The following is a 23405-nucleotide window of genomic DNA, read 5'->3' on the forward strand; positions in this document are numbered from 1 at the left end:
ACAAATGCATCCCTTGTTTGATAACAACTTTTTATTTTAATTGGAGGGGAATGAAACTATAACATTGGCTGGATGATATTAAAACTATTACAAAAGAGCAAAAATCAGGTCCGATTTTAGAAGAGTTTCTAAAATTGTTTACAGAAACTGTTGGAAAAACAAAAGGGGAATTTGTACAGTTTGTATAAGTTGTCCAACAAAAAAAAATCTATTCTTAAAATACACTTTGAATTTAAGAGATTTGGATAATGATTCTAACCAGAAAGTCATTTTAAAAAAAAAATCCAAATTCTCCCTCTCCCTTTTTCTAATTCCCAACTTTTAATGAACAATAAAACAAAACTAATAAATTACAGTGCAATTTATAAAGAATACCTGCAGGGCTTCTCTGCCCGTCTGTCTTTTGGCACAATCGACGGGTTCATGCAGATACTTTGTGTCAAGATGTCGTGAGTCACTCCGGACAGCTCAAGTTGTATTATCATAGATTTACTAAACATCCAACACATGGTTGCTCTGCCTGAGCTGCTACTTTAGTTTTTCTATATTGTCACTCCCCTGATCTTTTAGTCAAGATCCAAGACACCAACTGTATTAAACTCCAACACAATATAAATGCTATGCTCCTCATCACTCCCTGATTCTATCCCCCGAGTAAGATGCTAAATACGCACTCTGACTTATGCACTCAGAATAAATCCGTCATACATGTGCTGTCTGAGTGAACTGAACTTCACCAAAGATGAAGTATGATGTAAGTGAGAATCAGTGAAATCCATTCAGAGAAAAATTAAGTGACGTTCTTTGACTCTTTGTTCAATTTTGGATGGTTTCATCAGTTCTGTGTAGAAGTCAGGGGTGGGCAATATGGATCAAAGCCTCTTCATGATTTACAGAATACATGGTAATATCACAAATCTTACACGGATGTGTAGGAAGATAATTTCATGTGAGAGAAAAGTCATTTGAGTCCCAGACATTCGAGAGGTATCCTTCACAACGCACGGCTCTAAAAAAAAGTCAATGTGTGGTAATTCAAACTTTTCTTTTTTTCATTGAAGACGACAGAGATGTCACAATGTTTGAAGGGTGTATGCAGTTTGTAATCAAGCAAAATAATAATTAAAAAAAATTCTAATAGTGCATTCACGTGGTGTCGGACAAATCGGAAAAATTAGTTCCAGACTCGTAAAATTCGGGTGAATGCCATCTCCAGTCGGTACAACCACTCAGTATAATTTTGGTACCTGAGTTGTCGACGTCATACACATTAAACATATCAACGTAATTTTAAAATCAGCTCTTAATAGTAGCTTTTAATGCAAACGTGTCGAATGTTACACTTTTGTCACGTCCAACATCAATACAGATGCTTCTGTGATTAAGGTGCACAAGTTTTTAATTATGAATTTGCCCATCACACCTGATCCTTTGTTTTTTTGCTCTTTGTTATTGTGCACATATGGAAAGAGCCTGTTTAAATGCTGTAAACACAAATACAACATATTTGGTTCCCGTGTCCATGCTTTTTGCACATTACACGAAGAACCCAACTCGGGAAACGAGGCCTCTCCGAGGAGCACGTGAATGCACGACAAGCACTCGGAACATTTGAATTAAAATGCCCAAAAAAACAACAACAAAGTGATTAAAAATATTGTTCTGGACACACCCAGAGGTGTTTACAGTAGTTAGCGTGACATTAATGAGATAGAACAATTTAAACTGTCTCATGGTACACGTACATCATCATATCGCCCACCCCGACACGTCACGGTCTGTAGTGCGACAGTGGGAGCGAGGTGGAGAAACTGAAGAGGCCTTTTGCACAAAGTACCGTATCAGACCTGAAAGATGAGTCGCACCTGATCCACGTCGCAGGTGTCAGGTGTCTGTGGGGTTGCTGCAAACTTTCCTTGCCTGTCATCACAAAACTCATAAGAATAAGTCAGCAAAATATGGATCCTCTGGTCTCACGGTTGAGCAGTCGGGACAGCGGAGGTCACTTCCTGCCAGAAACACCATCCGTAGTCAAAAAAAACAGCCAGCCATTGGACTCTGTTACAGTACACACATCATCATATTGGAGAAACCATGTGACTTACAGTACAGATGTGTAACGACTACAGAGAAAAGAGCGCGAGCCGGCATTCAGATAAAAACAACATGTTTTTGTTAATGCAGGTGAACGAATGGCTCTCACTGGTCCCTGGAAACATCTGATCTGATCTGAGCAGATTTCTACACAGCAGAGAAAAAGAAAAAAAAAAGAAAATCAACCGGAATACAAACAGTGCTCTCAGAGAAAAAAACAGCAGCAATTCCAAAAACAAATCAACAATTAAAACCTGAACTACAGCAATAACAATGTAAATAAAAGTGATAGCTGAGTGTAAAAAAACCCAGCAACGAATAGCTGAGGTGGGGATTGTGGAAGGAGAACTAAACATGAACTAAAAACCCAGCGGAACCTTCTCCTACAGACAGACGACATCTGCGGGCTGCTCCGGCAGCACAAGCCTGCGGTTCATCCAGACATGAGCTTGAATTTGATCGAGAAGGTAGGAAGAGTAGAAACATCCCTTATTTTCTACAGCGAGGCAGCGGTTTCCACCAAACATACGCACAGTCGACAACGGTCACATGAAATAGTTTTCCGATGTTTGGGATTTCTAGGAAAAGCAGACGTCGGTCTCCATGTGTGTTCAGTGGTCGCCGCTGCTCGCCTTTATGAAGACATTTGATTACATAGATGATTTTTTTTTTTATTCTTCAACGTTTGTTTTGTAAGACAATTTCATAGCATATTTGCAAAATCATTCCGATGTCATGCATTCCTAAATACCGTAGTGTGCGCGCATACATAATGATTTCATGCCTTTCCCCCCTTATGTTAAAACAAAGTTCTGGGCTGTTTGTTTTTCCCCATTTTCCTGTGACCATGATAAGACTACGCCACCACCGGAGAACTGGTTATAAATGTAATTCAAATCCCTATTGTTTTAAAGACCATCAATCCATGAGGATGAGACTTAAAAAAACAAAAACCCAGTCAATCAATTCTAGCTATTTGCTGTCATTAAACCAGCGCTCAGCTTGAATGCCTTCATGTGCAGCAGCAGGTGATTCGCAATACAAACTAGGGAATAGAGGATAAAGAGAAGAAGTTGTTTTTTTTCTGTACAGGAATACAAAGTGAATATTCCCAACGCCTGTTGATCATCAGTACAAGAGACAAACTGAGAGGTGAAATGTTGTGAGTTTAAAAGACTCATACACACACACACACACACACACACACACACACACACGTTCACAACACACACACACAGCTATGTGGCTTTTCCGTGCAGGCTATTGGACGCAGGGGGAGCGGAGCTGTGCAGTCGCCACCACCGACTTGTGCAGTGATATGAAAATCAATACATGTGGTGTAACGGCACCAGACAACGCCAGACAAGCTCTCCAGCATCACTGCAGACACCGAAACAGTTCTCATAACAATATAATGTTTCCCTCTGATTACATTAGTTCTTTCTCCTCGTGTCTAAGGAGAGGGGGGGGGGTGGAGTTTGAAAAATGGAAGGAGGAGGAAAACATTCACCCCCTTTACAGAATCAGAGCTTCTCTTATCTACGGGGGTTTACTGATGTGTCCACAGACCCACAACAGTCCTCCACCTTTCCCTTGTCCAGGTGCTGCAGTGCTGTGAAACGTGACGACAGTTAATATGAGACTCGCAGCCCGAGCTCTCGCCCGGCCTGCCGCGTTTCTACTGAATCTAGTGAATGTAACGTCGGCAACAATAAGATAAAAAGTCACCTGAAATCACATTCATAGTGCTCTGATAAAAACAAGTCTGCAAACAAAACGACAGTGAGATGAAATCAAATTTTCTAAAACAACTTTTTTTTTAAAGAATAGAAACCTCATTGCACCCTAACTTGGTATCTTTTCCTTCCTTTTCTTTTAGTGACACTTTCCCTTCAGAGCAACGTTGTGGGTGTGAGTCGTCCCAGGACGGTGTCTTGTCTTGCACTTGTGGCCTAGTGCCAGGTGGTGGCGACAAAGAGCCCACTATAGATGCTTCTCCTTGGTGACCCCGTTTTGCACGTGCTTCCTGCAGAGAGAGAGAGAGAGGGGGGGGAGGGAGTGAGCTGATGGACTGTTGGGCGTGAGGAGGAGAGGATAAGCAGGTCAGGTGGGTGAGGCGATCAGCAGATGTGAGGAATTAGCCGGCTGAGGGGATATCAGCGGCGTTCAAGGCCGGTCCGATAAGGAGCGCCACATAATCACATGTCCATATGGTCTCAGCCTCTTTGATCCCATCTGCCTACGAGGGGCCGCTTGTTACCCAAGCTGGGGGGGCGCCTGCTTTTAGGAAAATGGGGGAGAAGGCGGCAGGGATAAACTCTTAATCTGCTGGAGTTATCAAATCTTTGGGTTGTACCACAACAGGACAGTTTAGGCCTTTATGGTTTTTTTTCTCTCTCTCTAACTATTCTAAGAGCGTGGGGGACGAGGTGATGAGCAGTCCCAGGGTCTAAAGACATGCCGAGGTCAAAGGCCGCTGTGATTATCATCAGAAGATGAAAGAGGTGAACAAACGTTGGTCAGATACCAAAGGGCAACGCCACAGAAAAAAAACACACGGTGAATCCACGACTTCAGATAAAAAGAGGCACAAACAGATATACGTTGGTTTCAGTTCTCATTTTTACACGTTAGGCAAAAAGTATTGTTCAACACAGTGGCTTCTTTGATGGGATTTTTTTTTTAAATTCAAAGAAAAAGCACAAAAAGAAATGACAGCGCACTACGATCTTCTGCTGCATCTCCTCTTGTAGATCAATGATAATAACATTTGTTTTGCTGTTGAGTTCAAATATCACCAGACTTCTTGGAGAACCGCTGACCCGAACCTTTAAGTGGTGGTAATACTGTTAGCAAATTAGATCACGTTAAAGAGGCTCCGACACATGCCACTCGCATTGATGGTGGCATGTGTCATATGTGCCATATATGGCATATGAAGTTTATGGAGTAAAAGTGTTTTTTTATTTTTATCTTTAAAAAAAAGGAAAAGACTACATTACAGAAGTACTACACAGTTGTCTGTATGGAGAGAACTTCCTGCCACAAGGCACCAGTCCGACACATACGAACAAAATCAAATCATTTAGTGTTGCAGAAATTCAACAAATAGCATCTAAAATCAGCAGGTCTGGTTTCCTGCCAAACTGCCTGCTACTAAAAATAAACCTACCGTTTAAAGTATTTAAAGTGTAACCCTGTCAACAGCTGCCGGCACGTCTCTGTGTCAGATTAAACTAGTGACAGCGTCTGAAGTTGCCGCTCACCCCTGGGCAGAGTTGTGATGTCCAGCATCATCGTCATCGTCGTCTGCTGCCTGAGGGTCTTTGTGCCGGGCCGCTGCCGCCTTGCTGCCGTCCTCGTCCTCGTACTCCCTGACGTCGTTCACCTCCTTCACCTTCAGTACCTTGACTACGAACACAACGATGAACTGCAACGGAGAGGGGTGGAAAACAGGAAATGCAAAAAGGATCAGATTGGGTCTGTGGCAGTCAAACAAACACAAGCTGTAAAGGCTTTGCAGTTTAATAAATAAAATCCTAAAACCAGTATTTATGTATAGGTCTCTCTCTATGTGTCCTCACCAGGAACCAATAGATGTTCATGAGCAGCAGGGCAAGAAGAAGAGTGTTGAAGAAGAAGTAAAAGGGGATGTTGGGCACAGACTGGAGGCTCGACACACATGTGGCGTACAGCACTTTGAGAGGGAACCAGTAGAGACGGAACCAGAACCTGGAAACAGAAACACAAACATTATACATGGCTATAAATCATCTATAAGAGGCAAAAGACAGAAACATAATGAAACTGTCAAGATCACACGTGTGTGTGGGTGTGTGTGTGTGTATTTGTTGAGCCTCACCAGGTGATGCTGAAGCTGACGGAGCCCATGTTGGAGAGGATGTCGTTGAGCAGGTGATAGCCTCCACCTCTGGTCTTCAGGTAGATGTTGAGCTTGGTGAACTCCAGCTGGATGTCGTTGATGTCATGGAGGAACAACACCAGGATCCCCACGTTGTGGTATCTGAGCGGCAGGGAACAAACAGTTCAAAGTGTGTGTATATTTCAGCCAAAACCTTATTTAATAAATATGTAGTGGTAGATCATAGGGATATTGTGCAGTCAGCAAAAGACAGAAAAGATACAAACAATCCCAGCAGCAGTGGTGCAATTTATTTCAAGCTCTGCCTCAGTTTTTTTTTGTACTACATCTGCTCACCTGTGGCTCTAAACAATTTTTTTCTGCAAAGTTGCTTTATTTGCAGCCAGAAAGCACAAAGCCCTGCATACATACACTGTGTTCATTTTTTTAATATTGTGTGTTTCAGGGCTGATGTTTGGGTGGTCCGACCAGACAAATTAAAATCAGCTAACCAGACACGCTTATTTCTGTTCTGCAGTCAAAAGTACGTATTTCTCGACTTAACGGGTCCAAAGATTCAACTGAGTGAAAAAAGAAAAATACCTGAAGGCGTAGGAGAAGCAAATGAGCGCCAGAGTGATGATGTGGTGCACCACCATGACCGTGGAGTCCTTTCTCCATGCGTCCATGTAGACTGTAGCATAGATGGAGTGGCCGTAGAAGCTGCCCTGGATCAGGTAGGCTATGGCGATATCTGTAGGCACTGACATACCGCTCTTCCAATCTGGAGGAGCAGGACGGAGACACGGTGAGCGATTAGGACGCGACGCGGAATATTAAAGATCTCTTGAAGCAGCTTAAGAGATTCTTAACTGTGATCTTCTACTTATCTTGTTACTACAATGTGTGGACATTAGTAAGGCGCGTTATTTGAACTCATCTTAAAGACTGCAAAGCTAAAAAATAATAATTCTGGACAAAAAAATGGAGAAAAAAATATGTTTTTCACCAATTCTCCTATACACTTTTTCTAAAACACGAAGAGCTGAGTGGGTCATACATAAAATGTGCAGATGGGCCAACTGTACCATTTAACTTGATGTTGTAATCATGGTTTATTCCACATAAACAACCATAAATGAATAAATATAATGGCTTGATATCTATAGGTGGCACAAAAGCAACGTGATGACATTATAGATGTCATAATTTCTAAACAATAGTGTATGTGCATTTTTGAAAATTACTCCATCCAGATGCAGATTTAAAATGAAGTTCATATTATCAGAATAATTTTGAAGAAGAGTGTTTTTTAAATATATGTATAAATATAAATAAATTTACAGCTAACCTGTCTCCTTCTATATCATTTAAACTTTTAGTTATGTCCACTAATTAATTCAAAATAAATCATAAATCTAAGGACATTTAAGGCAGTTAATGTCCCACAATAAAATCTCCTGCAGATGATGAATATGTCGTATACGCAGCAGGATCATTGTTAAATAAACAATATACATCCATCTGGACAAAAAACAATATCTCCAGATACTGAACTGTACACAGTGACTTCCGGGGTGGATACCAGATGTGAAGGGTCGACTGGTGTGTTCAGTATGTGAGGGATCCAGTTCACCCTTCAGATAATTACAGGGTTTTTAAAAATACCACATGTTACGCAAGCAAATCTATGTCCAGGCCACGAGGCTCGTTTCTCTGAAACCTATCAGATGTTGGACGGAAAACTTCCCTTGCGATGTTTGAGTGAGGTTTGTCTCTAGTGGGATGGGGTTACGCTCAGGCCGCGTGTAATGTTTATTGATTGGACCTTCCGTCATTAAACATTGAGAAGAAGGCTGCTAGATGGATCACAACAGGAGAGCTGCTAAGGGGAGGCATGGGAACTGGAGCCCTTTTTTTCTCTCCTGCTGAATGAAGCTTTTTTTTCTTCTCCCTCCTCTCTTTTCTGCAGGATACACACAGTTTGCTCCTCCTCACTACTCGTTACTTAAGATTTCTCCTCATTTTCGAAACTCTCACCGTCTCTCTCTCTGCCTAACAATCCAGTACTCTGCTCCTGTACATCTCAGGCTGACAGATATTGGAAGTGATGCAGCTATTCAGGATGAACCTGGCATCGTCGGCCGAGCCGCTGCTGACTTAAAGAATTATATCATAAAATGTTGCTGTCAGTTGGGTTGTTTGATGATTTATTCACTTGTATAACTTTAAACTTTCTCAGTGTAATGTTCGACTTGACCTAGTAAATAAAACGTTTTCTGGGTTTTTTGGATCAATAACTACACCACTGATTGATTACAGTATAACAGACAGGCTCCATCAACTCACAAGTCAGAATATGCATTAACCACGCTGTACAAATCTATTGCCTGCTGTGTCATGAGATTAAAATACCTTATCTACACTTACGGGTCGTTAAGAGTGTTGCTCGGTTACAGTGCTATTAAATACACTCTTTTCTGGTTTTGTTTTACCCAGCTCATCTTTTATCATAAGGCAATGAGGACAAGACGAGTTGAACAGATCCTAAAGACGCATTGGCGTAAAAAAAACTGCTAAACACGTGAACTTTACACAACTTGACATGACGTGTTGCTGTGTATCTTACTGTAGAAGACAGAGGGCGGGTCGTGGAAAAAGGAGTAGGAGGTGAAGAAGAGCAGGTAGCTGCTGTAGGACCACGACATGGTGTAGAAGACCAGCTTCCACGCGCTCTCCGGCATCTTGGCGGCATCTTTGGGCAGCAGCCTGCACCACTGTGCTAAAGGCTGCGGCGACAGAGCAGAAAGAAAAAGAGCGGGAGTCAGTCAAGGAGGGAGGAAGTGTGAGGAAGTGACAATCAGGATTCATTTAGCTGCTCCTTCAGGCGAGCAGCTGGATGAACTGCAGGGATAACTGATTCATTAAGACAGTTCAACAGTGATGTGAAACCATCATGAAGCTTTCAATTCAGTGTGCGGCGACATGAACGATTCACTTCAGATATTGCTCACAGTCTGTGTTTCGGCTTCGTGGCTTCGGAGCTGAGATGAAAATCATTCAGGTGTTTCTGTTTCGTTGTGAAGGACTGCTTTTGTTTAGAGCTGTACTGTCCACACAATTTTATACATATTCAAATCTCAACTTCGGAAATGCAAATGAGCGGGGTGATTTAGAGATATACGACTTTTGGCTTGTTGCAATCACATTCAAATAAAGAGGGCACAGTTCATTTAATCTTCGGTTACATTTTTAAAACAGATGACAAGACCACAGTGTAATCTGAACAAGACAACTGACAAAAACACAAACGACGACACAGTGAAGCTCATGGACCTGTGGTTAGTTACACTTAAGTGTTATTGAGAATAAACTTCAGGTGATTGTTTATTTATACTGATAGTGGTTTATTCTGAGACGTCAATTGAAAGTGTCACACTATTTGGCATGCTGCCACTGCTACTAACAGTGTGGGGATGTTTGTTTAAACATATGAGTATTTATCTCGGCTGCATTACGAACACGTGCTGATATAATACTGTCTCTCACAAGTCTGCTTATGGTTTGCTATGCAAGCAGAATTGGAGGAAGTCAGAGCGAAGGCTCCTCATGCACACACACACACACACACACACACACACACACACACACACACACAAATTGTGCATGCAGACGGATACATTTAAAGTTAGGTGCACCAGGTTGTGCAGGAAGACGGGCAAGTGTTCAGTGTTTCATAGCTGGGCCAAGACGGGGAACAAAACGCCAACACCCACCCACCCACCCACACGCACACGCACACGCACGCACGCACGCACGCCCACACGAAGCTGTGTAACAGTGTAACTGGAGGCAGGAAAGTGAAAGTTGCCCGTGTCAGTGATACAGTTCTTCTCAGTCAGTTGTTACCAAGCAGCCAGTCGACAGTGAGCGATTAAATGACAGATGAATGGACAAGTTGTGTTGCCACGGCTACGCGTTAACCTGTAGTCTTACTGTGACAGGCTCCTGTTCAAACACTTTAGATAGATAGATGCACTATATTGATCCCCAAACTGGGAAATTCCGGTTTCAGCAGCAGGTATAGGTACACAACTCGCACCGTAAAAACTATAAAAAATATAGTCTGCACAAATATAAGGAATAGAAATATAAAGTCTGTCCCATGACGCCAGTTTTCAATCTGTTGCTTCTAAATTAACTTTCACTCCTTTTGTCTCCCTCTCTTTCCTGAGGTTTTCTGGCTTTGGTGTGTCTCACACGCACTCACACGTGCATATACACAGTAGTCAAATCGAGACAGGGAAGGACGCTGACAGAGCAACACTGATGTGAGATAAAATGTTAGAGCACAACCCTTTGTGGTTTATTCACGACACACGTAACGAAAGACAGGCAGCGTGCAGGCATCAGCACATGACCCTACTGGGGGCTGCTGATTGGTTCTGCTGCACGTTGATCAAAGTCATGGCCCAGATCGCAGGAGGCTCGCCACATTCTTTCAAGCCTCTCCGTACATCTGTATCAGTCCCTCTATATCAGCCCACCCGTCCCCTGTCCCCCTTTCCTATCCTCCTCCTCCACCTTCTCTCTCTCTCTCTCTCCACCCTCATGTCTCCCCCTGCCTACGACATTTATTTATAGAAGCCAGCTGTCAGCACACAGCGGCCCCCCAATCCTCCACCACCCCATACACCCCACCACCATGTCACACGCGAAGACATAAGCCTAACAAAAAAAATACAACCGAAGCTGATGCAGGTTCCTGCAAAACACCAGCCATGACTCTGTTGCTCATTATCTTAAATGTTAATCACCGTTACTGCCGCCTCATAACTGTCACATCTCTTACTAATGCTCCAATATTTACATTCTATAAGTTCTGTTTACTTATATCTCCATATGCCTTCATCCACTGTTTGTCTCTATAATGTCATATCTATCCTCTCTGCTTGTGTCATCGACACTATCTCCACTTCTACATTTAGGTAGTGACATTTTGGTGTCAAACCCAAAGTGTAAATGGGGAAGTGACAGTTTATTGTGGCATACTTCTGCAGATCAGGACTTCAAAAGACACAACAAACCAAGCTGTGTTTTTTTAGTCTGATAAACAGTTGAAAACCCAAAGATGTTTTCTTTTCTGTCATACAGGACGAAGAAAAGAAGCAAAGCCTCACATTTGACAAAGCTTCTGGTATCATGGCAACAATGAATTCACTCTCAATCAGTTCATAAGCCAAATGAATCTGCTCTACTGCAGACTGTACTGGTGCTGGACACCGTGCAGTTGGAAATATCATAGTATGACATGTACCATGCAGGTGTTTGCAAGCCCTGTTCAGACCAACGTTAGCAGCCCTCAGCTCATTCATTTCAACAGGACAACTGTATTCATGTAGTAAATGTGCCCACATGGAGGACTCAGGCCAAACAAATAAGGAATCCAGGAAAGAGGTAAACGTAACTTTTGGCACAAACCAATGGAAAAAGTTGAGACGTTAATCTACGAAGCACGGCTTTGTCCAAACAAACACATACAAGTACATTTGCGCTAAATTACTTTGTAACAAAATTCTACAGTTTGACTGTGTTTGTCAGTACAGATTCAACATATTTGTTAAGTCCTTCCTCAAAGCATTATGAACTGCTCTGCTGTGTTTGTTTCTGATAAGAATCGATTACAATCTACTGTAAATACAGTCTGTATTCTTCTGTCATCCTGTCCATTTTTAAATTTGTTTTGTTGCTTTATTCTGTTCACATGACATTATGACATGTCGCCATATTCTGAGAGCCTGCCGCTCTGTTTCCCACCGTCCCACTGTCTCCCTGGGTCTTATCCTCCCTCTGCATACATCTACCCTTAAGTTTTCTATGCTAGCATTACAGTGTGCGGCAGTAGTGGGTCAAGGACACTGAGATAATCCACTTGTCCTCTGTCGGATAAATGACGGAGCCTTGAATTACACTCAGCTGGGACCTATGACCGCTCAGCGGCTCCCCGCTCTCTTCCCCTCTCTCTCTGACAGACAGGCTGAACTCATTCTCTCGCTCCGGGCTTCACTAGCTCTCATTTCACCGTCCAGCCTCGTCTCTTTCTCCCTGCTGAAGACAGAGCAGCAGCCTTAAACGTATATACGCTGAAAAGAAAATGGAAGTGAAACAGCGAAGAAATGACAAGGAAATGTCTGTGTGAGGAAGAGAGGCTGCGTGAAACAGACTAGTTGAGAAATAAGTGGTTGCCTTGGCAACCATGCAGGGATGCTGACAAAGCCCTACAGTGTGGTCTCCATCTCTGTTCCACTTGAGTCCTTCCTCGCCCCTGCTTTCCTCTCTTTCCCTGCTAAGCTGCAGCTGCACCAACATTGCGCTCCCTTTCACCCCACACTCTCTAACCCCCCCCTGCCCTTCCTAGAAGCAAGCGACAAGAGAGGAGAGAATGGAGTCCGCTGGCCTGTTGCATAAGAAGATAAACTGGGGCAGTGAGTCAGGATTCTGGCTCATGTGTGGATCTGTTCAATGAGGCTCCCTCTCTCACACATCCTCTTTCATTCCTTTAGCTCTGCACGTCTAGCGTCACCCACATCGCCTCAGTGTCACTTTTGAATCCCAATTCAGGTTGTGGACGTCTTTTTACAGACCTTGGGGTGGAGGGTAGTTGCCAAGACTCTATACACATAAAATGAATAATAAAAAATCAGTGATGTTGAATAATGGCAGATTTTTTTCAATTATAGCCCCTTACGCAAATATTTTGCCAAATACTGGAAGCGGGCTACGTTGATGGACAGTTGTGATGCATGCTGGGATATGAGTCAGCTGTTACTATGTACAGTACATTCAGAAATTATTCAGACCCCTTCACGTTTAGAAAAAAAAGCATAATTTTGTTATGTTGCAGCCTCAAGTTATGGTCTACACTTGCACCTTTGGCAGCAAAGAGACACTAATTGAAAGAATTTCAGCACAAGCCTGTAACATAACAAAATGTGAAATAAGTGAATGGGTCTAAAATACTCATGCACTGCATGTGACTCAATAAAAAGAAAGGGACTACAGAAAAAAGATGTCCTTGTGACAATAATCTCACCATGACCAAAGAGGAATGATTACTCAGTAAGTTAATCAAATTGAAGAGGACCACACGCATGCAAGCACGCACTGCTCCTGACATGTACATGTACCAGTCAGGTCAGGGACAAAAACCTGGTTTAAAACCTGTTTCTCATTTAAATATATTTGATGTAGCAGCGGGAGAACTATCTTGATGAAAGCAGGAGGGGAATTTGTTTCAGTGTCTCCTGCACATGGAAAAAAAAGTTCAAAGAGAAAGGCAAGAAAGATGCATTTAAAGGCCCCCGTTCTTTGCACCTATATTGCAGATAATGGCCACCCAATGTTATATGTCATCCGCTTAAGGCCTGTGTGCTTTCACCACAGGAAATGAGTGTCTCATATTTATGTAGTGGGGGTTATTTTTTGTTCCTATGGGAAGAAAACGGCAACAATCTCCATATTTACCGCTTTACTGATTTCTGTGCTCAACTTATTGTTAATTTCCATTAGGCTTCTGAAAAAGCAATTATGTTCATTTCATTTGGCGATGTGCATTTCAGACAAATTAAAGGTGAAATGCACTGTAGTGAAGTTTTGCAAAGGCAGAATGTGAAAACAGAGAAAATAATCAGTGCCCAGTCGTATGGACCTTGAGGGAAAACAACAACATCTGGATAAAGGTAGCATAATACTAGAGGTGATTTTTCTTTCCATATGGATCCGACTGGCCCACCAGGAAAACACTGCTGGAATACTGATGGCTGGCTGAACATTTGAACTTGATTTGATTAAAACAACAATTAGACCAGACACTGTCGTCACTGAAAAAAACTGATTTGCACACAAGTACGTGAGTGGACGAGCACTGATGACCCACATAGCATCCATGAGTGAGTAACTGACCACAGTTTACAACAGCAGTCTGTAATGGCATGGGAAAAACACTGTCTGAAACACCTGACTCTGCTGACTTTATCACACCGGGTTCCTCTGACCATTGCAGTGACCAGTTTCAAACCTAGCTACGCTACATGCAGACATTATTAGGAACATTTTAAAATGCCATGAATGAGACGATGTTCAGTAAACAACACACCACAACATGACACCTGCAGTGGTTTCAGTGCCTAACAACTAAATATATTCAAATAAGAAATGAAGCTCTTCTGTCTGAGTGTTTGGGAATAAATATGATTTCCCATTTGTGTGTGTGTGTGTGTGTGTGTGTGAGAGAGAGAGAACAATGTACCAGGTGGAGCCTATTAGTTGATCCTAGTTGAGGCATTAACACCTCATTTAGTTCTCAAATTAACTCCTGGCTCTTTATTTAATGCTGTTGATCATCATCAATCTTGTTATATGTAGTCATGTGGTTTTTATTTATGGCTGATGACTACTTAAGTACAGCATATCATCATCATAGTGGTGTATCAGTCTTTGTCTGTGCATATTTCATATGTCCCTACTCTGCAGAGGAACCAAATCCCACTTCTGGAGTAGTAAAAGCAACAGAAAGAGAGAGGAAAAATAAGACAGATGAAGGTATGAGGCAAGAAGGTGTTAAGATATTCAGTCAAGCTGCTCTCTGCTCAAGCTGACAGCTAGGAGACATATGGCTGTCATTCATAATGCAGTATCCATGCCACTGGCAACACAGAAAATGAGGACAGATTTTTTTGGATGAGGATAAATACTTGTGTATGCGCTTTGTGTGTGTGTGTGTGTGTGTTTGTGTGTGTGTGTGTGTCTCTCTCGTCAACAGGTCAATCTACTATATGTGACCAGACAACATAAAGATGTGAAACTGAATTTAAATGTTACAGAATAACATGCTGTGCAATTCTGTACAGTAAATGTACAGTGCAGTAACAATCTTCTACAAATTAGAAAAAGCTCAGCTCAAGCTGATGATTTTAGCTCATATATTGCAGACAGGCCTCATTACACGATCTATTGAGGAGTTCAATACAGTGATCAGATGGATCAACGTTAGGTTATTGGTTCAGGTATGGATTACAGTGGGAGTACATACCTGAGCAGTTCATCCAACAATGTAACTCTGTATCTATTTTTGCTCTCAATAATTTTAATGGCCCTGACACTTAATCATAAAACATTTTGATCCCAAAATCACTGTCATGAAGTGATATAAATATACTGTAAGTGTATTATGACAGTTTAATTAAAAATGGCCTCATATTTATATAATTAAATTTCGCCTGCCTTTCACAGACCTTTAAAAGACTCTGGTTACTGCTATTACTCTTACAAAAGATCTACAAGATAAAACGTCCAAGCATTTTAACTTGGAGAAGAAGTTTTAGGCATTGATCATCTCCACAAGGAGACATTTTTCATTCTTTGCCAAAGCACCATGTCTCTGAAGAGTAAAGTCTGTGGTCTGTGTAGTCTCTCTGACTCACACCTTGGCTGCAGTCATTCTGTTAGAGCAACCTCTGTCATTCATGTCAGGGAATTCCCCCTATGGGTCTGCATCTGTGCTAACTAGCTATGTGGCTATGCAAACCCAATACCACATGGTGGTTGGGGACTAGAAAGAGGAGGGGATATAATAGGACAACAGATTTTTAAAAAATGATTAGATCAAGAATTAAAAAGACAGAAAGATGCAGGAGACAGACAGAAAAGTAAGTCAAGGTGAATTTTGGAAAGAGGACAAATAGGAAAGCCACAGGCAACTATCTGGATCACGTTTTGTATAGGAATGTGCTCCCTTTCTTAGTGTGAGACCATGCGGATGTACCAGTCTCTCCGAAAGACAGACAGACAGAGAGAAACAGAAAGACAGCAAGAAAGACAGAGACAGAGAAAGACAGGGAGAGAGACAAGGACAGAAACAGATGTCCCAAGAATGCTTCTGATAACCAAATCATTATCTACACACTGTGGACCTGAATGAACCATTAGCACACACACACAGCCTAGAAGTGTATGAAATAAAACATGATGCAGGAAATATGATGTATGTAAATAATTTTTGATTTCTTCTGACAGACTGGCCTTGTTAGGACAGATCCACGACTGTCCACTGTGTCTATCAGCAGGAAAATAAGTGAGACGGAAATTGAGAGGAAGATGAAAAAGATCCAGAGGCTGGTCACAGCGGCTCTGTCACAGTCAAGGCCTCAAAGTCACATTCCAGCTGACCAGCAGAGTGTCTCACTGTCAAAGTCTGCAAACAAGAGCTGATTCATGACCCCGCTTTGTAGCTGATGGAAATGTGGCTGCTTCGACTGTGATTCACCACGCTGAAGCACGTCCAGCCGTTCTCTGTTTGTTCCTTTAGTGTCCGTTTTGTGTTCAGGATCACAACATCTCCAGGCGTGTGGAGTATGGAGTATTAGGGCCATATCTTGGAAACACAATTCAGAGATTGTAATATTATAAAAAATATTTGGAGCCATTTCTCACTCCTCAAAATAGGCAATTTCCTTCAAGTCAGTACGGTTCTCTGTTCAGGATAGAACTGTTTTCTTGCACAATATTTTCCATGTGGTGCTGAGGCGCCAAAATATTAAGTATTTCATTATTTGTAAAACCTATACTAAAGTATAACTTCCTCATTCCTCATTTAATGCAGGCAGCAGGCTGATCTTTAGATACTCTCTCTATGAAATGACAGAGCCTAAAATAATGTTACATTTTCTGAACATCACAAATGTAATATCATTAAATTAAATTAAATTGACTAAATTCTAGTAATATGACGATTTTATTCTTGAAATCTTTTTTTTAAGTGGACTAACACTCCGTTACATATATAACTACATTATGGTGTGTGAAAAAAGCTTCTACTGTTTAATTAAATACAGGATCATTTTTGACGCTTTTGACCTGATGAAGAACATAAGAACAGAGACACAACGAATGATTTTATTAATTGATTCATATGACAATTATTAGGTCTCGTCTTTTGATGAATCTATGAACTTTTCAAATAACGAGCGAAACCTTGCATCGTTTTATTCAACTGTCCAAGACCAAAATATATAGATTTTTATAGAAGTATGACCCTAAATATAAGAGTTACAAATTATGATTAATGGCAGCACAACCGCTGTGTCAAACAGTGGTGCTGACAGTTTTGTGAACTTTAAGTGCTTTGTATTTATGATGTATGACAGGTTGAACCGCACAGAGCCATAGATCACGTGTCAGGTGATGGTAAAAGTCCTGCTTGCCAATTCGCCAAGTGATGATGAATTAGACCCATCGCTGAGTCACGAGAGAGGAGAGGAGAGAAGAGGAGGGGGCTTACAATAACCAAGCCTCAGAGCGATTGCTTGCAAATGGTGTCAAAAAGACGAGCGAGTTTCACCTGAGTGGGCACTTTTGGCTGAATGGACAGCACTTCCCCTTAACCACAAATCCAGTGTCAGGTTTCTCTCTGCGGCTCTAATGCACAGTAATGAGCAGGGGCTTAGTGAAGGGTGATCTAGGATCTGGGGTCGGGGGGCCTTGTCAGACCTCGGGGCTAGAACAACAGCAGCGGGGCGAGGTTCTGCGCAGCCCTCCGCAGGGAGATAAGCTCTGCAACAAGGCTGGAGCTGGCAAGCACACTGCTCGCCTCTTTCAGTGACCGCTTCAGTGTGTGTGTGTGTGTGTGTGTGTGTGAGGGGCTATGAGAGGCATTTATGACAGCAGTTAAAAACTGCTGCTGCTGCTGAGAGGATTTTGACCTCTTCCTGCCTTGTATTTCTATACTGAGCAGTGTGTGTGTTGCCTCTTTCAAAATACATGGTTGATAGAAAAGTTGGGTGGTGGACAGTTTCTTTGCCGTTGCAGAAGTTGCATGTGCGTGTCCTTTTACCAACATGCGTGTGTGCGTGTGATTGCGTTAATGTCTCCCTGCTGCATGCTGAGTCAGCAGGCTTGGCCCAAGACAAACAACCCCATCCCTCAGCCCACTTCTCTCCTCATTTCCTTCCTTCCCCTGCCCCCCCTCGTCCTTATTTGTTCATTCGTCCTCTCTGATTACCCTATCTCCTCATTTTCCATCTTTCTATTCTCACTCCTTTCCCACCCCCGTCTCCATACCCATCCACTCTCTCCATCTACTGAGGCCAGTAGGAAGTGACACGTGCAATGCTTTTGCCTGAAAACATTTACACAAACATATGTATCTGAAACCTCACATACATGTTCATAAATGCAATGCACAACTCTATAACCCACCAGATGTAAAGCTACTTTTATTGTGCCAGCAAACAGAGACATAAACCTGCACACACTCTGGTAAGCATGTATGTGGAGTGTGGCGCTAAAAACGATAAATTATACTGTAGAGATTTTAAAATTTCAGTGTCATAAGAGCCAGTGCATAAGAACATGATGCACCAGTGTAGTTATGAGACAGCGGGGGCTCAAGTGGCTTATCAAAAAGTTGTGTTTAATTTGACCTGAAAAGGTTTTGCTGTAATCTATGCGCTCGAGCATCAAACCGAATGTGAAACATAACGAAACCACTGACTCAACCACAGAGGACCGTGCATCGGGGTCATCCCCACCCCCCGACGCGCTCGCCTTACCTCACCCTACAGCATGCTCATTCATATGTGAACTGATGGCACCATGTGGAACTTTGCTTCCCTTCTTTCTTTGGCTGACACTAATACAGGAAGGTTGAAACACACACAACCAGACCAATTCCAAAGAAAAAAAGATTCTTCACACCTCCGGGTTTACAAGCTTGACCTTGTTTCCTTGTTCTCTAGCTGTAGATGTGACTTTGTTGCCTCTATTTTTGTAAATAAAACTCTCCCAAAATAAAGATGAATGAATATCTCTTGTAGCAGGTCCAGCAGAGAGGCTCGCACCACAGTTTGACTACTATTTTCCGCATCGGCCTCCCGCATGCTCTACCCAGACACCAGACAATGTCCCAGAAACGTTCCTGCTGTTGCTGTGATCTGCACAGTGGAAAATGAAGAACAGAGTAAGTGGGTCAACTTTCATTCTTCAAATGTAACTGTGAGTCCTGTAAGTAACAACACAGGAAACGTGTTATTTTCTAAATTGCCCCAGTAACTACTACAAATAATTTGATTTTACAAAAGAAACAAAAAACTTGACCATAATCTGAAAAACCAAATATCAATCTCTGCAATTGATTGATGCATAAATAGCTGCTTTGGTGCACCATTCTTTGAAGTCCCTAAATTGTGTTTCCATAGCATGTCAGTGGAACAGGCCTTTATATCTCACATTTCAGATCACATGACAAAGTCAACATAAAATCTCAGGACACGATCACAGTGTTTTGTTCTCTGGTGCCGCATCTAACATTGACCATCTATACGGTTTCATAAGCGCCGCACATGTTTACGTATGTGTGCTCATGATTGTGTTTGCTGTCATTTATTGTTCTGAAATTTCCACTTAACAGAAAATCCCAGCCCATAACTTTTGTTTACCTCAATACTGTGAAAACCACATATTCAATCATTACTGACAGGTTGTTAAATGCATTATGGTTTACTCAATGTTGAAATTAACAAGTGAGAAAATATCCCATTGTGTTCAGGTCATTAACGTATGCTGTGCTCATATTAATCCTCAAATGCTGTGGATGTAATCTTCTGACAGCTCGTCTTTTGTGATGTGAAACAGCAATATTCATATTGCATTAGCGGAGCACATCTGACCTCACACTGAACCCGCCCTCTTCATCCCTAATGTGAGCAATGAAAAAGGTGGAATTAAATAACTAAGAGCACGCAGACTGTTTTCTGAATTCATCTATGTTAAAAAACTCACATCTTCCTTCACAGAACTAACAGTATCCTGCCCTCCACCAGGGTCCATCCACACAAAACAGGCCATGTTCTTTGCATTCTCAGGCCACATCTGCCTTCACACAAGGTGCACTGAGCAAGAGTGTAATGCCATAGTGTCATCTCCGAAGCATAACTGTAGCACATGTGGACACTACACCCCCACCCACAATGATGGCAGTGTAAGGAGCCAGAGTCCTCCTCCAGGCTATGTGTGGAGAAAGGGCCCCTCCCTGGTGGAGGTGCTCAGGAGTTGGAAAGGTTTGGGCAGTGTAGGACACCTTGGCAAAGGGCCAAACTGAGCTTGAGCATCTGGCCGCAGGGAAACATGTTGATGTAAAAAACAATACAATAATGCTGCATTTAGATACACTGCAGTCTTGTAAGTGCACTCTTTAGGTCTTTAGATACTTAAAGAAGGCAATTTTCTACTTTTATGGTAGCAGCCTGAGTCTATCGGTCTCATTTCCTATTATAAAGCTAGTGAATTAATTTAAGTAGCAGTTCAAAATTGTAAACGCATTAGGCAATATGAAGAAGTTGAAACTGTGGGAAACTATAAATCAGATATGGTAACTGAGACTTTGCAGACTATTAAATTAAGGAAGTCATCACTTCATGTAATATTTACGAGTGTAAGAGGCCATTTGGGGGGAAAGTTGCAAACCAAAGCTCAAGAATTTTTTAATGGTAACGTTCAACTTTTAAATTATTTTAGCATAAATGTGGTGAAACTTGCAAATTTCTTGTCTAGTTATATTAAAAATGGTTGCTCCATTGATTTTTCTGCAATGGAGGTATTATTTCAAAATGTACTATATATTAACTGACTGCATTTGTCCATATTGTGTCAGAGAGACATGGAGGGGGGATGGGGCGTCTGCATCACTTGTAATTCGACATAATGCAATTAATGACTTTGCTCCCATGCCCTCCAAAAACACCCACACACATCACATTTTGGGTGAGTTACATATTGTTAATTATTTGAATATGTAAAAACTTGGCTTCCAAAATGCTTGATATTTGAAGAAGGCTTTGGCAACAAAACCAGCCATAAAGCTTTCTATGCGCTGCATGTGGGAATTACATGCACTACACAACAGTCTACCGGAATATGCACAACAGAAATGTGAATAGTAATATTTATTGAACCTTCTCAGTTCAAATGTTTGCCCAACGAAGTGTGTAGATTAGGGGATTTACTGTAATGTACTACCAACTGCAGACATATCCAACAGAGAGAGAGAGAGAGAGAGAGAGAGAGAGAGAGAGAAGTGTCTGTCTTGATGACAGCTACCGCATATATTTGTAGTGGCTGACTGGGTTACATGTGTATATTTCCTCACCGCACTACATCCGCCACCATCTTGAATAACTGACAGGACCTAACTGAAGAGCTCTGCTAAAGCAGCAACGGGTTTTTGTTGTTGTTGTTGTTATATTTTGTAGACTGGGGCTCAGGTACATTTTTCTGACACCATGGTTGTAGTAAAGCAGTTCCTCCCTCCAGTCTGGTCTTGTCATCTCAAACCTACAAGTGGTCCAACATTTGTTCACGTGTGATAGAGGTGCTCACCTGCCTCGGGCCGGTGGCACGGTCCACGCCGCCGCGGCGCTGCGACTCTCAAATGGAGAAATTAGCTCCTAAACCCATTCATTAAGGGTTGCAATTAAATTACCCATGGATCTCCGGGGCGGACCGGCGTGTGTTGTGCTTCTGTGGCACCCACCTCAAACAGACTCTCCGTCAATCCCCGCCGGACCTGCGTCCACAAAAAGGCGCAAAAGAAGAACAGGGCGATCTCGGTCCAGGTGATGTACGCGTTGTGAAGGAGGGTCCGCTTGGAGAGCTCCAGCCCGCAGGAGCCACACTCCCTCCACGCGCCCAGCATGACCGACGAGGCTCTGGCGACGAGCTCCAGGTATCCCGGCATGGGCTCCACTTCCGGCGAGCCGGCGTCCCCGGCGTGACCGCTCATCGTGGCGCGGCGCGGCGCACGGCTGGACAAGAGCGTGGAAACCGGGACGAGGTGACTCCAGTTGAGGGACTGAGCGAGTCCGGGGCGCAGCACAGTCCAGACCGTGTGGCTAATCCGTCGACCAGCTCGCTAGCTCGCCTTAAAACGCTCAAACGATCGTATCTAACCGGCTTACACCCTTCTGCCGCCTAATGCTTTGTTGTCTAAATTCAGAGATGTTCCATCCTCCGCGTCCAGGACCGTTTTATGAATGACTGCGGGGCCCGCCGGGTCGGAGCGGACGCACGGGCTTCGTGTCTGGATGTGATAATCACACAAACCAGTTAGCAAATGTGTCTTTGGCGATTAATCTGAGCCGTTGGCGCCTGTCTGGTGAAGGTTTCCTCTCATCATCATCATCATCATCATCGTCATCATTCCGCTACGCACACGGGCTCCTCGGTGGTGGCGCGTCCTCCCGGTTAGCCGCCTAGCTAGAGTCAATCAAACGCACACAACGGTGAAGCAGCCCGCACTGGCCGCGGCCCCCCCAGCTAGCTCGCTCGCTCGCTACTTGAATAAATTAGCCTCAGACGTGATGGAGCGCGCGCACTCGCACGCGAGCGGATTCAACCGGAGGTGTGAAGGTTGCCGTCGCCTCTCCAGCGTCGAGCCCGGTCAGACAACATGCGGCTTTTTTTGTTGCGCCGCTATGTCGTGTCGCGCGGTCTCACATCAGTCCGTTACTCGCCTTATGTCACGTCTCCGCGCCGTCACAAGACGCGCACCGGCGAAAAGGACAGCGTCAAACGAGAAGGTAATGGTCCCGACGTGAAGAGGCTGCCGTCTCCCGGTCGCGTCTCCTTCTCCTCATCTGCCGCCGCTGGGCAACGTGTCGGCGCTCTGACGAACCGCGCTCCGCCGGGCAACGGAAATCGACTGGTCCGTTGAAACGAGGACGAGGCTCGTTTATGAGAAAAAGAGAGAGCGGAGGGGGGCGTGACGTCACTAGGACCGCTTTCTTCTTCTCTTTTCTTTATCCCCCAGCTAAATTTTAAACGATGACTTAAAGAGACAGTACACGTACAGGACTACACACAACATCACAGTCACATGTCACGACGTACAGGAAACCTCACCTCACAGTTTCATCACTCGACTCAAAATCATGGCCCCGATTCACCTCGACCCCTCTACACATTGTTCTGTTATAATTTCATATTTTCTGAACACTGTACTCAGGGCCGTTTCAGGGGACTTTGGGGGTCCCAAGCAAATTGCATGGGGGGTGTCAAGACAGTCTTCTGTACACAGTGGATCATGGAATATAAACGGGTTGTGGGGGGAAACAAGACCCAGATGAGTAATATGATGTGGCTGGGGCTCCAGGCAATAATTCTGGCTATTTTTCTCTATTTTTGAACATTTTATAAACCAGAAATAAATCAATTGATAACTAAATAAAACCATCAGATAGATTGACAATGTAAATAAGTGCTGATTTCACCCATGCAGCTCTCCCTTGATTGATTATTGCAACTTTTCTGATGGTTTTCCTTGTTAATGCCATAGCAAATGGGGAGACAAATATTTTGATTTTTTTTTAAACAAAACAAAAACAATCAAATTAAATCC

General features: G+C 43.0%; 1 protein-coding gene across 4 annotated transcripts; it reads right to left on the reverse strand.

Moving 5' to 3' along the window:
* Positions 1-9: 9 nt before the first annotated feature.
* Positions 10-22837, reverse strand: cers1 (ceramide synthase 1). Of its 4 annotated transcripts, none has more exons than XR_004795751.2 (8): positions 21543-22837; positions 8586-8745; positions 6560-6740; positions 5957-6118; positions 5679-5826; positions 5361-5524; positions 3945-4120; positions 10-2241 (listed from the first exon to the last, which is right to left on the reverse strand). XR_004795751.2 is itself a non-coding variant. In XM_035648328.2 (7 exons), exons 2-7 carry the CDS (start codon positions 8698-8700, stop codon positions 4078-4080), a joined length of 813 nt encoding a protein of 270 aa, XP_035504221.1. In that variant the 5' UTR covers positions 8701-8745; positions 22522-22837; the 3' UTR covers positions 10-4077. The 4 variants fall into 4 exon arrangements, 2 of the variants coding, with proteins under 2 accessions (XP_035504221.1, XP_035504220.1); XR_004795752.2 differs by having other exon boundaries at positions 10-2009; positions 2106-4120; XM_035648328.2 differs by having other exon boundaries at positions 10-4120; positions 22522-22837.
* Between the last annotated feature and the right edge of the window lie 568 nt (positions 22838-23405).

This window comes from Scophthalmus maximus, chromosome 13 (genome assembly GCF_022379125.1).
Source record: "Scophthalmus maximus strain ysfricsl-2021 chromosome 13, ASM2237912v1, whole genome shotgun sequence".
Taxonomy (NCBI): Eukaryota; Metazoa; Chordata; class Actinopteri; order Pleuronectiformes; family Scophthalmidae; genus Scophthalmus; species Scophthalmus maximus.